Source organism: Oncorhynchus mykiss, chromosome 6 (genome assembly GCF_013265735.2).
Source record: "Oncorhynchus mykiss isolate Arlee chromosome 6, USDA_OmykA_1.1, whole genome shotgun sequence".
Taxonomy (NCBI): Eukaryota; Metazoa; Chordata; class Actinopteri; order Salmoniformes; family Salmonidae; genus Oncorhynchus; species Oncorhynchus mykiss.
In genome coordinates this window covers 39,914,771-39,928,008 of record NC_048570.1, presented here as the reverse complement: position 1 = coordinate 39,928,008, position 13,238 = coordinate 39,914,771, and the positions used below count along the sequence as shown (strand labels likewise).

Here is a 13,238-nt window from a genome sequence, read left to right as displayed (position 1 = left end):
ATTTTTCCAACTGTTAATGACGATGACGTGCAAAGCACTTTATATCCGTGGCAAATCATTTGAAAGATTCATATCTCCTCCTACTTACAGCACTAGGCGTTAGGCATTTGTTAAGTTTTTAAATGTTGCCTTTTTAAAATGTATTTGATATATTTTTTATTTTACCCCTTTTTCTCCCCAATTTCGTGGTTTCCAATTATTAGTAGTTACCAACTTGTCTCATCGCTACAACTCCCGTACGGGCTCGGGAGAGACGAAGGTCGAAAGCCATGCGTCCTCCGAAACACAACCCAACCAAGCCACACTGCTTCTTAACACAGCGCGCATCCAACCCGGAAGCCAGCCGCACCAAAGTGTCGGTGTTCCGTGCACCTGGCAACCTGGTTAGTGTGCACTGCGCCTGGCCCACCACAGGAGTTGCTATTGCGCGATAAGACAAGGATATCCCTACCGGCCAAAGCCTCCCTAACCCGGACGACGCTAGGCCACTTGTGCGTCGCCCCACGGACCTCCCGGTCGCGGCCGAATGTTGTCTTTTTGATGATGATCGGGACCTGTTAGTGGTTGTTTTGTGATAACTGTACTGTGATTAAAATGTTGTAAAAAGATTATGTTTTTTTCTAAACGTTAATGATCCCAAACGTCACCACTAACAGGAATATTTATGTTGGTTAAATTATATATATAATAATAATATTATACATACTGACTTATTCCACATTTTGTTGTGCTACAGCCTGAATTAAAAATGTATTACATATATTCTCTCACCCATCTACACACAATACCCTAATGAGAAAGTGAAAACATGTTTTTTTTTGCACATTTATTGAAAAAGAAATACAGAAATCTACATAATTTACATAAGTATTCACACCCCTGAGTCAATACATGTTAGAATCACCTTTGGCAGCAATTACAGATGTGACTATTTCTAGGTAAGTCTAAGAGCTTTGCACAGCTGGATTGTACAGTATTTGCCCATTAGTCTTTAAAAATTCTTCAAGCTCTGTCAAGTTGGTTGTTGATCATGCTAGACAACCATTTTCAAGTCTTGCCATAGACTTTCAAGGTCAAAACTGTAAGTGGCATTCACTGTCTTCTAAGCAGCTCCAGTGTAGATTTAGCCTTGTGTTTTAGGTTATTGTTCTGCTGAAAGGTGAATTAATCTCAGAGTGTCTGGTGGAACCCAGACTGAACCGTTTTTTCCTCTAGGATTTTGCCATTTCAATTTGTTGAATTTAATAAATATAGTATCCAACATCCAATTTGGACATTGATTTGAGGATTCAAAAAAAGCCTGTTTTAGGTCAGTTAATGTGAAATGTCAGAATAATAGTAGAGAGAATGATTTATTTCAGCTTTTATTTATTTTATCACATTACAAGTAGGTCAGAAGTTTACATTTACACTCAATTAGTATTTGGTAGCATTGCCTGTAAATTGTTTAACTTGGGTCAAACGTTTCAGGTAGCCTTCCACAAGCTTCCCACAATAAGTTGGGTGAATTTTGGCCCATTCCTCCTGACAGAGCTGGTGTAACTGAGTCAGGTTTGTAGGCCTCCTTGCTCGCACACGCTTTTTCAGTTCTGACCACAAATTTTCTATAGGATTGAGGTCAGGGCTTTGTGACGGCCCCTCCAATACCTTGACTTTGTTGTCCTTAAGCCATTTTGCCACAACTTTGAAAGTATTCTTGGGGTCATTGTCCATTTGGAAAACCCATTTGTGAGCAAGCTTTAACTTAGTGACTGATGTCTTGAGATGTTGCTTCAATATATCCACATAATTTTGCTTCCTCGTGATGCCATCTATTTTGTGAAGCACACCAGTCCCTCCTGTAGCAAATAACCCACACAACATGATGCTGCCACCCCCGTGCTTCACGGTTGGGATTGTGTTCTTCGGCTTGCAAGCCTCCCCCTTTTTCCTCAAAACATAACAATGGTCATTATGGCCAAACAGTTCTATTTTTGTTTCATCAGACCAGAGGACATTTCTCCAAAAAGTATGATCTTTGTCCCCATGTGCAGTTACAAACCGTAGTCTGGCTTTATATGGCAGTTTTGGAGCAGTGGCTTCTTCCTTGCTGAGCGGCCTTTCAGGTTATGTCGATATAGGACTCGTTTTTACTGTTGTTCTGGGATTGATTTGCACTTTTCACACCACAGTATGTTCATCTCTAGGAGACAGAACGCGTCTCCTTCCTTAGCGGTATGACGGTTATGTGGTCCCATGGTGTTTATACTTGTGTACTATTGTTTGTGCAGATGAACGTGGTACCTTCAGTTGTTTGTAAATTGCTCCCAAGGATGAACCAGACTTGTGGAGGTCTACAATTATTTTTCTGAGGTCTTGTCTGATTTCTTTTGATGTTCCATGATGTCAAGCAAAGAGGCCCTGAGTTTGAAGGTAGGCCTTGAAATACATCCACAGGTAGACCTCCAATTGACTCAAATGATGCCATGTCTAAAGCCATGACATAATTTTCTGGAATTTTCCAAACTGTTTAATGGCACAGTCAACTTAGTGTATGTAAACTTTTGACGCACTGGAATTGTGATACAGTGAATTATAAGTGAAATAATCTGTCTGTAAACAAATGTTGGAAAAATGACTTGTGTCATGCACAAAGTAGATGTCCTAACCGACTTGCCAAAACTATAGTTTGTTAACAAGAAATTTGTGGAGTAGTTGAAAAACAAGTTTTAATGACTCCAATCGAAGTGTATGTAAACTTCCGACTTCAACTGTAACATAGAGATGTTTTCTAATAATTTTATTGAAAAACATGGCTGGCATGCAATGGTTTATAATTGTGTTATTTTAATTAGGGTTGTCACAACATTTTAGTCACTAGCCCATTTCTCCATCAAATTGTTTGGCCTATTATCAGAATGGCACCATAGGGATAGCCCTCTCGGAGAGCTGTCACTTGTTGAACTATTCAAGGAGAGTTGGGTTGAATGATTAGGTTGCTAAGAGAAGAAACAACTTAATTTATTTCCTGGAGGACTGGCTTGACCACAGAATGTAGTAACAATTGGTTTTCTACACAAAGATGTAAAGGTCATGATGGGATACATTTGATAAACACAAGAGACTAAACAAAAGTATAAAAGCTGTGTGGCAGGATCTACTGCAGCATCTAGTTGGCAAAACTGGGCACTTTCACATTAATTAATAGGCGGAAACGCCAGCAATTTCAATAGCTAATTGCTTTGAACAGGGGGGGAAATCACCAAATTCACTGAGAATACATTACATAGTAAGAATATACATTACTCCAAGATGCAGCTTCATACTAGTTGTCAAATAGAGAACTGATACTGTATACTGGCCACTGGGATGTGCTTGGTGTGGGGTTTGGGGGGTCCGTGGGTAACTTTAGACCATTCATTTGTTTTGATTCCTCACATCTTAATCATTGTTTAGAAGATGTGTGGTACAAATCGGATGTTGGGTACTATATTTATTGAATATTATATGAATTCTATCAATTTAAATATCCAATTTGGGTTCAACCAATTAGCTTAATTTCAAATGATCTTACAACAAAATAATGTTTCAGGAATGCTTATCTTATCTGTTTCTAAGTACAGAACCCATTTCAGAACAATCTGAGATGGTGACTTGCTGAAATGAAATGGAACCCACCAGGGAAACATTGAGAATGTTCCAACTAAAAGCTTAAAATCAGATAAGAGGATAGCAAGAGAGAGACAGAAAGTGTGAGGAGAGGCAAACTGAGCTATGGCTTGTTTAATCTGCCTGACAGATCAATGCACCAATGAAACTGTCATCTTCGTCTCACATAGGCAACACAGACATGCCTTTGTCAATGCAAACAAGTGATGAGTGTGTGTCACCTGGGATGATGCCACTGCCTCTGGCAGGTGAGTCATCTGTGTTCGAGGGATGAGGAAGGGCCGTTGAACCTTGAGAATCTGAAAAAATACATACTTGAATAAGATTTAGACGCATATGTGCTGTGTGCAAGGCCGGTCCTTGCTGTTCTGTCGCCCTAGGCGAGATCAAAAAATGCTGCCCCACAAAACTAAGCAAAATGACTTTGAAAAGACGTCTTAAAGGCATATTTTTCAGACGTTGAAATTCAGTTTGATTTAGGTTCTGAATGAAAGGTGAAGAGACGTATTTTCCGTAAGTTTGAAATACATATTTTCCTGGACGTTGAAAATATATATTTTGCGGGTGTTGAAAAATAAGTATTTTCCGGACAATGAAATCAGGTTCATTTTCGGGTTCTGAATGAAAGTGGAAAAAATACTTATTCTCCAGATGTTGAAGAATATCTATTTTCCAGATGTTGAAATCAGGCTCATTTCTGGTTCTGAATGAAAGTTGAAAATACGAAATTCATAGACGTCTATGTTTGGGCCAAATCAAGGCTGGTCCAGACTGGACAAAAGCTGAATCAAACATACAGTAGACGACTATGATTGGTTGAGATCCGCACTGGACCAAAAATCTATGACGTTGAAATCAAGGCCTGTCTAGACCGCACCAAATCTGAACCAAACATAGACATCTATGATTAGTTTAGATTTGGTCCAGACCAGACCAAAAACCAATGTCCGTGGATGTGGAAATCAAGGCCGGTCTGGACTGCACCAAAAAAAGACGTCCAAAAGGTGCAGTCGGTCAGTTCTTACTACAGTGTTGCCTGAATTGAAATTTTATGAATGCCCATCTATAGTATGAGGTAAGCCTTCCATTTGTAAAACACACAAAAAAAGACGTCCGGTCTGGACAGGACCAAAAAAAGACGTTGGCTCGTACTTACTGGGCTGTAGCCTACCATGTCAGCCCTCAACTGAATTTTATGAATGCCCATCCATGTTGTAGGCCCACCATTTGTAGAACAGTTGCATTGTCTTTATTAGTCCTGATTCCTGTGACTGATAAATGTGTCTATTTAAGCTCTGAATATCAGCTACCCAACTTTATCATAAGTTATTGTGAGCCTTGCAATGTGATTACACAGTGATTGAGAAAGCATATAGGACACAGAAACACAATCCCAGTACACACACACAAAAGTTCCTGGAAAAATCACACCAGAGGCGTTCAGTAACATCTTCTTGTTTGTGCATTTCATAGACTTATCCTCGACCTACACCACTCTGATCAAACTCGAAAATATGCTTACTTTAACTCCACCGACCCTTACCTACCATAGGTTTTTTGTCTAGAAGGGATACAGCTATTGTCAAAATGTACTTTTCATAGCAGGTTTAAGAAAACCTACGCAGCAGGTTAGTAGAATTAACATAGCTGATTATGATCATTAGGATAAGGTTTGGAGAAGGGTCAGCTCAAATGTAAAAAAAAAAAGAAAAAAGTTTTATGTCAATTTGACAAAAGCTGTACCCCATCTAGACATGACCTGCCATATTGGCACTCCTCAGAAGAAGCAGTCCTCCTTATGAATTAATGGAATTCTACAGTATTTAAATTAAATGTTTCAAAGACAAAATTGCATGTATTTAAATATTTTTGTCACAGGGACAGTAACACTATAATACTTTCAAAAAAATTCTACTTCAAGAAAAATGTTTTTACATGTGATGTTTAGTTCATAATATATACTGAACAAAAACATAAACACAACAATTTCAAAGATTTTACCCAGTTACAGTTCATATAAGGAAATCAGTCAATTGAAATAAATTCGTTAGGCCCTAATCTATGGATTTCATATGACTGGGCAGGGGTGCAGCCATGAGTTGGCTTGGGAGGGCCTACCAACTGGGGAGCCAGGCACAGCCAATAAGAATTAGTTTTCCCCAAAAAAGGGCTTTATTACAGACATAAATCCGTTTTATCAGCTGTCCAGTCTTAGACGTTCCGCAGGTGAAGAAGCCGGATGTGGAGTAGTTACACATGGTCTGCGGTTGTGAGGCCGGTTGGATGTCCTGCCAAATTCTCTAAAATGACGGAGGCGGCTTATGGTAAAGAAATGAACAATCTATTATCTGGCAACAGCTATGGTGGACATTCCTGCAGTCAGCATGCCAATTTGGTGCGCTCCCTCAAAACTGAGACATCTGTGGCATTGTTGTGACAAAACAGCACATTTTAGTGGCATTTTATTGTCCACAGCACAAGGTGCACCTGTGTAATGATCATGCTGTTTAATCAGCTTCTTAATCAATTACCTGACAAGTATGGCATATCATCTTGGCAAAGGAGAAATGCTCACAAACAGGGATGTAAACAAGTTTGTACACAACATTTTAGAGAAATTAGCTTTTTGTGCATATGGAAACTGTGTGGGATCTTTTATTTCAGCTGATGAAACATGGGACCAACACTTTACATGTTGCGTTTTTATATTTTTTGTTCAGTATAATTTTAAAGTATGCATTAAGGCAGGGATGGGCAACTCCAGTCCTCAGGGGCCTTATTGGTGTCACACTTAACACTCCTGACTCCAATAATGAACTAATCATGACCTGCAGTTTAAAACGCAATTAGCTAAATCAGCTGTGTTTTGTAAGGCTGTGGGAAAAGTGTGACATCACTCGGCCCCTGCAGACTGGAGTTGTCCATCCCTGCATTTAAAAGGGGACTGTAATAGAATAAAGGTGACAAAAACAAATGTAGACATTCTATAGCTTAACTTTTTTACAATAGTGGGGGAGTGCCAAGATGGAGGCACGGTGGTGTCAAAACAGCGCTCCGTCAGTCATCTAATGTAGCCTATATAAATCATTGGTTAACACCAAAAAGCAGGGTTAACAAAAACATTTGAGGAAATTAAAGTAGGACTGTGCTGCCGTAGAAGTATCTTTCATTGGAAACACTGGGGTCAAATGAACTGTTTCCCTACTCAAATTAAACAGGTTTCAAGATAAAACATTATCTGGAGAGAATATAGTCAGCCTACGATTGCACAGAAGTTGTGACGTAAAGCAATAAGAGCAGTTAAAGTCTGACTAATTATGTCTTTGCACACAGTCACAAACAATTACACATACACACAACCAGGTCATACACACAAAATAAGGCAGCAAGATACACTACATCTAAAATATCAAAGGCCTCGCTTTTATCTCACATATCCGCTGGGGTCTGGAAACACAATGACAACCTGAAGCCATTTCTGCTAAAAAAAGAAAATCAAATGGGTATGTTTAATACTGAGCGCAACAAAATGAGTGATCTGTGAGTGTGTTGTGCACCCAAAGCTGAGCCTGTTAAATGAAACAGAATACATTGATTGAAATATTTGTAAAACGCACACGATTCTGTGTTATGCTGAAAAGGGAATATTGTCTGTTCTATACATTACATTTCTACCTGCAACATTAGAAGCATTGCTCACCATGAAATAATAACCTCAGGTAGTAATTTCCTTGTTCCAAAAGTGAAGTTAACTACCCAACATGTGTTGTCATGATCATTCAGTTAGAATTGAAATCCAATCCAGATGTAGTATGTTCACACTGCCAACAGGGGGCAGAGCTGCAGACATAAGGCTGCAGTAGAACACCTAATGGTGGAGCAAAACCCATTGGTGGGTCGTGGCTGATTCATTGTGTGCCATGTCTTAAGCCTTTGTCCAGTCTAGAAACACAACAGCTTTAGAAGGATTACAAAGTCAGAGAGCCCCTCCAATAGGACACTTTCCAAACACATACTCATACGTAGGGGGACTTCAATCTAACCCCATATTTTAATAAGGCTTTGTCTATCAATGAGAATCTGTAGACATCACTACACAATGCTCTATAAGTACAGGTCACCCTATTTTAGTTCAACATAAGTTCACCCGCTTGTGCTACAATACCAATCAACTTTTATGAATTTGAAAAACCTGGGAATGTTTCAAAGTTTTCACGTGTTCATAGAGAACAACAAAACATCAATGGGTTACATATTGTTGTTTTGATTAGGTTACATAATCAAAACACTAATCCAATTAATGTCCTGTAGAAATGAGCTTTGAAAACAAACTCAAGAGGATTTGATCATGGAGTTCTGTTGTCTCAGGCCCTGAACCACGAATGTGAGGAAACCGTGTCATCTACAGGGCAGAGGAAATAAAATGTCAATACCAGACCTTAATGAGATCACCAGCAGATCCTGTGAGTTACTGCAATGAGTACAGAGGGAGATTGTCAGGGTTTCTTTAACGCCAAGCATAAGATGAAAACTCCCAGAAAGCTGAGTTCAAACTCAGATTAAGACTCTGATACGGTCTGAATTCAGGAAACGGTTTAAGACATTTTGAACAACAAACACGTCCTGGCTGGCTAGGAACCTCCTCAAAACACCTTTTGAACTGTTACAATGAAGCCAATACGTATGATATCTTCCTGATGAAACCCCACCAGTCCTGCAGCCCCACATCCTCTCCTCTTCCCCAGTAAGCATGTAAAGAAATTCCAGAGATCCCACATCCTTCCTCCCCTGCTCCCTCCCAGAGACTGAGTGGAGGCCATTCGGTCTCCTGGAGGCTGGGGCACGATGGAAGTTGTAGAATGAGCAGAAAGGCCAAGAGAGAGATATCCAAGAGGACAGTCAGCAACATCACATGACCTCACAGCATGAGTTCTGCTTCCGTGCCTGTTGGATAGAAAACACAGACAAAGTGACTGATCAGCGATTACAATATCAATTTCACACTGAGAAGGATACATATGTAATGGAAATTAGCCTTAATAAAAAAAGTTGATGAAGTGTAGCAAATTAAATTGGGATAAAAGTAGCACAAGTTTAATCAAAGATGCTGTGATTATTTTAACTGGAGAGCGCAGTTCAGTCACCACTCACAGTCTTATAAAAGGCTTTAGACTGGTTCCCCAGGTGTTCAGACTTCTGCACCAGGTCATCCAGCTTCTCCCCTCTCTCCAACAGAGACTCCATGGTGTTGTGCTGCAGAGACAATCACAGCCCAGTCCACTTCATATACAGCATCCTACCAACCACAGGCACTAACAGTGTCAGATATGCAGTAGTGCAAGCTTCCTACACAGGGGGGAAATGTTCTTACGGGAGATGTTTTGGAGTTGTACGCGAGTGTCGACTAAAGTGTCTCACCAAAATGATTTTTGTCTCGTCTAGCTCAGCCTGCACTTTGGTCATCGCATCTGCCTCTCTGGGGTTCTGAGGAGAGAACACAAATTCTGTCAAACTTTCACAATCATCCAAGAAGAAACATGAAGGACTCAAAGTAGGGTTGGCTATTCAAGTGTTATTTTATTAATCTATGTGCAATATACACTACTGTTCAAAAGTTAGGGTCACTTAAATGTCCTTGTTTTTGAAAGAAAAGCATTTTTTTTAGTTCATTAAAATAACATCAAATTGATCAGTAACACAGTGTAGACATTGTTAATGTTGTAAATGACCAATGTAGCTGGAAACAGCTGATAAAAAATAAAACAAATGGAATATCTACATAGGTGTACAGAGGCCCATTATCAGTAACCATCACTCCCGTGTTCCAATGACACACTGTGTTGATCCAAGTTGATCATTTTAAAAGGCTAATTGATCATTAAAAAAAACCTTTTGCAATTGTGTTAGAACAGCTGAAAACTGTTGTTCTGATTAAAGAAGAAATAAAACTGGCCTTCTGACTAGTTGAGTATCTGGAGCAGCAGCATTTGTGGGTTCGGTTACAGGCTCAAAATGGCCAGAAACAAAGAACTTTCTGAGGAAACTCATCAGTCTATTCTTGTTCTGAGAAATAAAGGCTATTCCATGAGAGAAATTGCTGTGTAATACTCCCTTCACAGAACAGCGCAAACTGGCTCTAACCGGAATAGAAAGAGGAATGGGAGGCCCCGGTGCACAACTGAGCAAGAGGACAAGTACATTAGTGTCTAGTTTGAGAAACAGACACCTCAAGTCCTCAACTGGCAGCTTCATTAATAGCTGCATGCCTGCATAACACCAATCTCAACGTCAATAGTGAAGAGGTGACTCCGGGATGCTGGCCCTCTAGGCAGAGTTGCAAAGAAAAAGCCATATCTCAGACTGGCCAATAAAAATTAAGATGGGCAAAAGAACAGACACTGGACAGAAGAACTCTGCCTAGAAGGTCAGAATGCCGGAGTCGCCTCCTCACTGCTGATGTTGAGACTGGTGTTTTGCGGGTAAGATTAACAATGTCTACACGGTATTTCTGATCAATTTGATATTTTAATGAACAAAAAATGTGATTTTCTTTCAAAAACAAGGACATTTCTAAGTGACCCCAAACATTTGAATGGTGGTGCATTTTATGTGTCTATTTCAGAGACAGGATGCCATGTGTACCTGGTATTTGGCCAGGTGGATGTCCAGGGCTTTGTAGTTGATGGTGTCTGGGTTTCCAGATGGCCAGTCTATACTTTCCACTTGCCTGGAGAACTCCTCTAGCACCTACATGATCAAACATCAATCTAGAACAGCTGAAAACATAAAAAATAAAGCCGAAAGGGCCTGGCGAGGAGCAATAACTTTGGAAGAAACCTTGAGAGGAACAAGACCCAGAACAGAGAGTAATATTCTTCACTTGTTGCTAAGGAGGTAATGCACATATTGGCAGTGTACCCACTTTGTCTAGTAGTGTGAAGGCGACTCTTTGGGGGTACTCGCTGTCTGCTATCACCACCGCACTCAGACTGTCATTCCTCACATACACATGGCACAGATACTCTGGAGGGAGGAAAGGGTAGAAATTATAGATGTCCTCACATAACAAATAAAAAACTCCCATATGCTATAGCCCAATGTATCAGGGCTTAACCTTGTTCTTTGACTGAGGCTCGGCTGCCGTGTGCAGAACGCTCCACAATCAAGGCGCTGGTGAAGGTCATGAACTCCTGGACACTGCCAAAACCAAACACAAACAATGGTGAAAACATTGTTGGTGTTCTTGTCAATTCTAATGAAGTGTAAATCCATGACAGGTTTAAGATAGGCTATTAATGACAGGGGTGTTAACTTCTTCATCTGCCCTGATGTACAAAAATCAGTGAAGATGGAGGGAAGGAACCCTCTTAGACTATTGAGATGCACTTCAGCCCATGTGCCAAGAGGAAGACCCACCTGGAGCGCTGGAAGAAACTGAAGGAGGAGAGGTCATATGCGGATTTGAGGAGATTGGATTTAGTCGCTCCTTTGTGGAGAACGCTTAGGCTGTACAGCTTCATGATGACGCAGACAGTCCCAGGGCTATGACTGGCGTGTCCCAGCGCAGCAGCCTAGAGGTCGCAATGCCTACATGTCAAGAAAGGGACACAAATTCAAATCACATGAGCCAAACCATCCGTACAGCCACACAATACATAAGCTGCAAGGTAGCTTATTGTCTACTACACACATACTCTACAATCCAAACGATTGCCTAACTAACGCTACCACGATAGACTAACGTTTATCGACATGTAGCTACCGTTCTCGCCATATATTTGTGTGCTGCTTGCTAGCTAACGTTAGCACAATTGTTGTTGTTGTTAGCTAAACTAAGTGCCAAGAACGATGGAGCTAGCTCAAGTTCCCTTGTCGTACTTACTTACCAGAGAAGACTGCACTAAATGGTTTGTTAACTGTTGAGAATAAAATACCAACTGAATTATTCCATAATAACTTAGTGAACGACCTGTAGGATGTTATCAGTATTATGACCAGTTCGTCTCTTTCTAGCAACACCAACCACGTCACGATCGAAGCAATGTCCCACAGGGTAATTGTTCCGGAATGCAACAAGGCCTCATTACAATTCTGTGTTCAGTTCCTACTTCCAGATCGCTTGTGCTTGAGGTGTGAAAAAGTAAGCATAGGAACATGTTGTGTTGCGTGTAGGCTTAATATCAATGGGAGTGGCTGTGACCCCACTCCCTGCTGGTGTCACAGGCATAGCTCTGGGAAGTAGGGATTCTGGCTGTGACCCCACTCCCTGCTGGTGTCACAGGCATAGCTCTGGGAAGTAGGGATTCTGAGGGTAACCCTGTATATAGCCTCGCTATTCTTATTTTACTGCTGCTCTTTAATTATTTTTTAATTGTTTTGTTTTTTTAAAAGATTTTTTTTTTTACAAAAATAAACTGTGTTTTTGGTTAGGGCTTTTACTGTAAGTAAATATTTCACTGTAAGGTCTACAGCCGTTGTATTCGGGGCATGTGACAAATAAAATTTGATTTGACTTGACTGATATAAAAAAAAAATCCCTGATCTCAAATCCAAAATGCTGGAGTATATATCCAGATTAAACGTTTTAGCTTCACTGTCCAAATAAATAAGTATAAAGAAGTTAAGGAGTGTATAAAACCCCCACAAATTATTATTATTAGGCTTATTAGGACAGGTCATGAGTAGACAGTGACCTTTCGATCGGGTATAGGCCTTGCCACTTCTGATTTCTCACCACTCTCATTTGTTGTTTTCCTAAGTAATTTTGCTTAATTTAACAATTTCCTCCTGGCCACTTAACTCGGTGCTAAGTGCTTTCCATACTAGAAGTGTGCAGATAAATTATTGACTCCCAGGGCAGCGAATTGAAAACGTTGGGCACGGAGACAGTGAAAGAAAGCTATTGTGAGCATATGTTGACAGGGTGGTTGTGGCAGGATAAGGGGTGTTTCCCCCCCTTTAATCTGACAGTTTTGGTTGCCATGGATATTGAGAAAAGAATAGCAGCCTAGTTAATGAGATGTAGGCTAAGAGCTTTGGAGGTGTATGTGAGATTGTTTTCTCAAACGGAAAAGCAAAAGAACATTTATTTTTGGATATACATTGAGGTTACTTGGATGGAGATTATTTGAATGTTACTGCTACATTTTGGGATCTGAGGACCATGGTGAGAAGGACTTGATTTTATCTGAGGTTGAGTCGTTTTTTTTGGGCCAGTGCACTTCTGTTATTGATGGCCGCAGTGGATGCGTCATGAACTACAAAAGCGCACTAATGAATAAAAAAAGTGTATTTTAGGACTAGCCTACACAGACTTTTCCAGGCATTTGAGTGAACACTTTTAACTGAAATAGTGTTTGTTTATTTATACAGGCCTTTAGTGTGTATTATTTTACAGAATAACTAGCCTAACAGCAGACAATGTTGTCCACTGAGGAACTGGTTGGACATAAATCATTTGGACACTCCTCAAACACATGTTCAATAGGCCTGTATTAACAGATGAAGATTCAAGACCAACTGCTACTTTCCAACCTGCTCTCGTAGCCTAACTGGACAACACGCTTACTGTTCCACAGCAGACAGCACCC

General features: G+C 40.3%; 1 protein-coding gene across 3 annotated transcripts; it reads right to left on the bottom strand.

Annotated features, from left to right (window-relative positions):
* Positions 1–6,285: 6,285 nt before the first annotated feature.
* LOC110525934 (synaptobrevin homolog YKT6) lies at positions 6,286–11,871 on the bottom strand. 3 transcript variants are annotated; one of them, XM_021606459.2, is made up of 8 exons: positions 11,618–11,871; positions 11,065–11,235; positions 10,763–10,845; positions 10,571–10,671; positions 10,291–10,395; positions 9,067–9,132; positions 8,800–8,901; positions 6,286–8,592 (listed from the first exon to the last, which is right to left on the bottom strand). In XM_021606459.2, exons 2-8 carry the CDS (start codon positions 11,166–11,168, stop codon positions 8,557–8,559), a joined length of 597 nt encoding a protein of 198 aa, XP_021462134.1. In that variant the 5' UTR covers positions 11,169–11,235; positions 11,618–11,871; the 3' UTR covers positions 6,286–8,556. The 3 variants fall into 3 exon arrangements, with proteins under 3 accessions (XP_021462134.1, XP_036835989.1, XP_021462133.1); XM_036980094.1 differs by having other exon boundaries at positions 11,672–11,871; XM_021606458.2 differs by having other exon boundaries at positions 11,535–11,867.
* Positions 11,872–13,238: the final 1,367 nt, after the last annotated feature.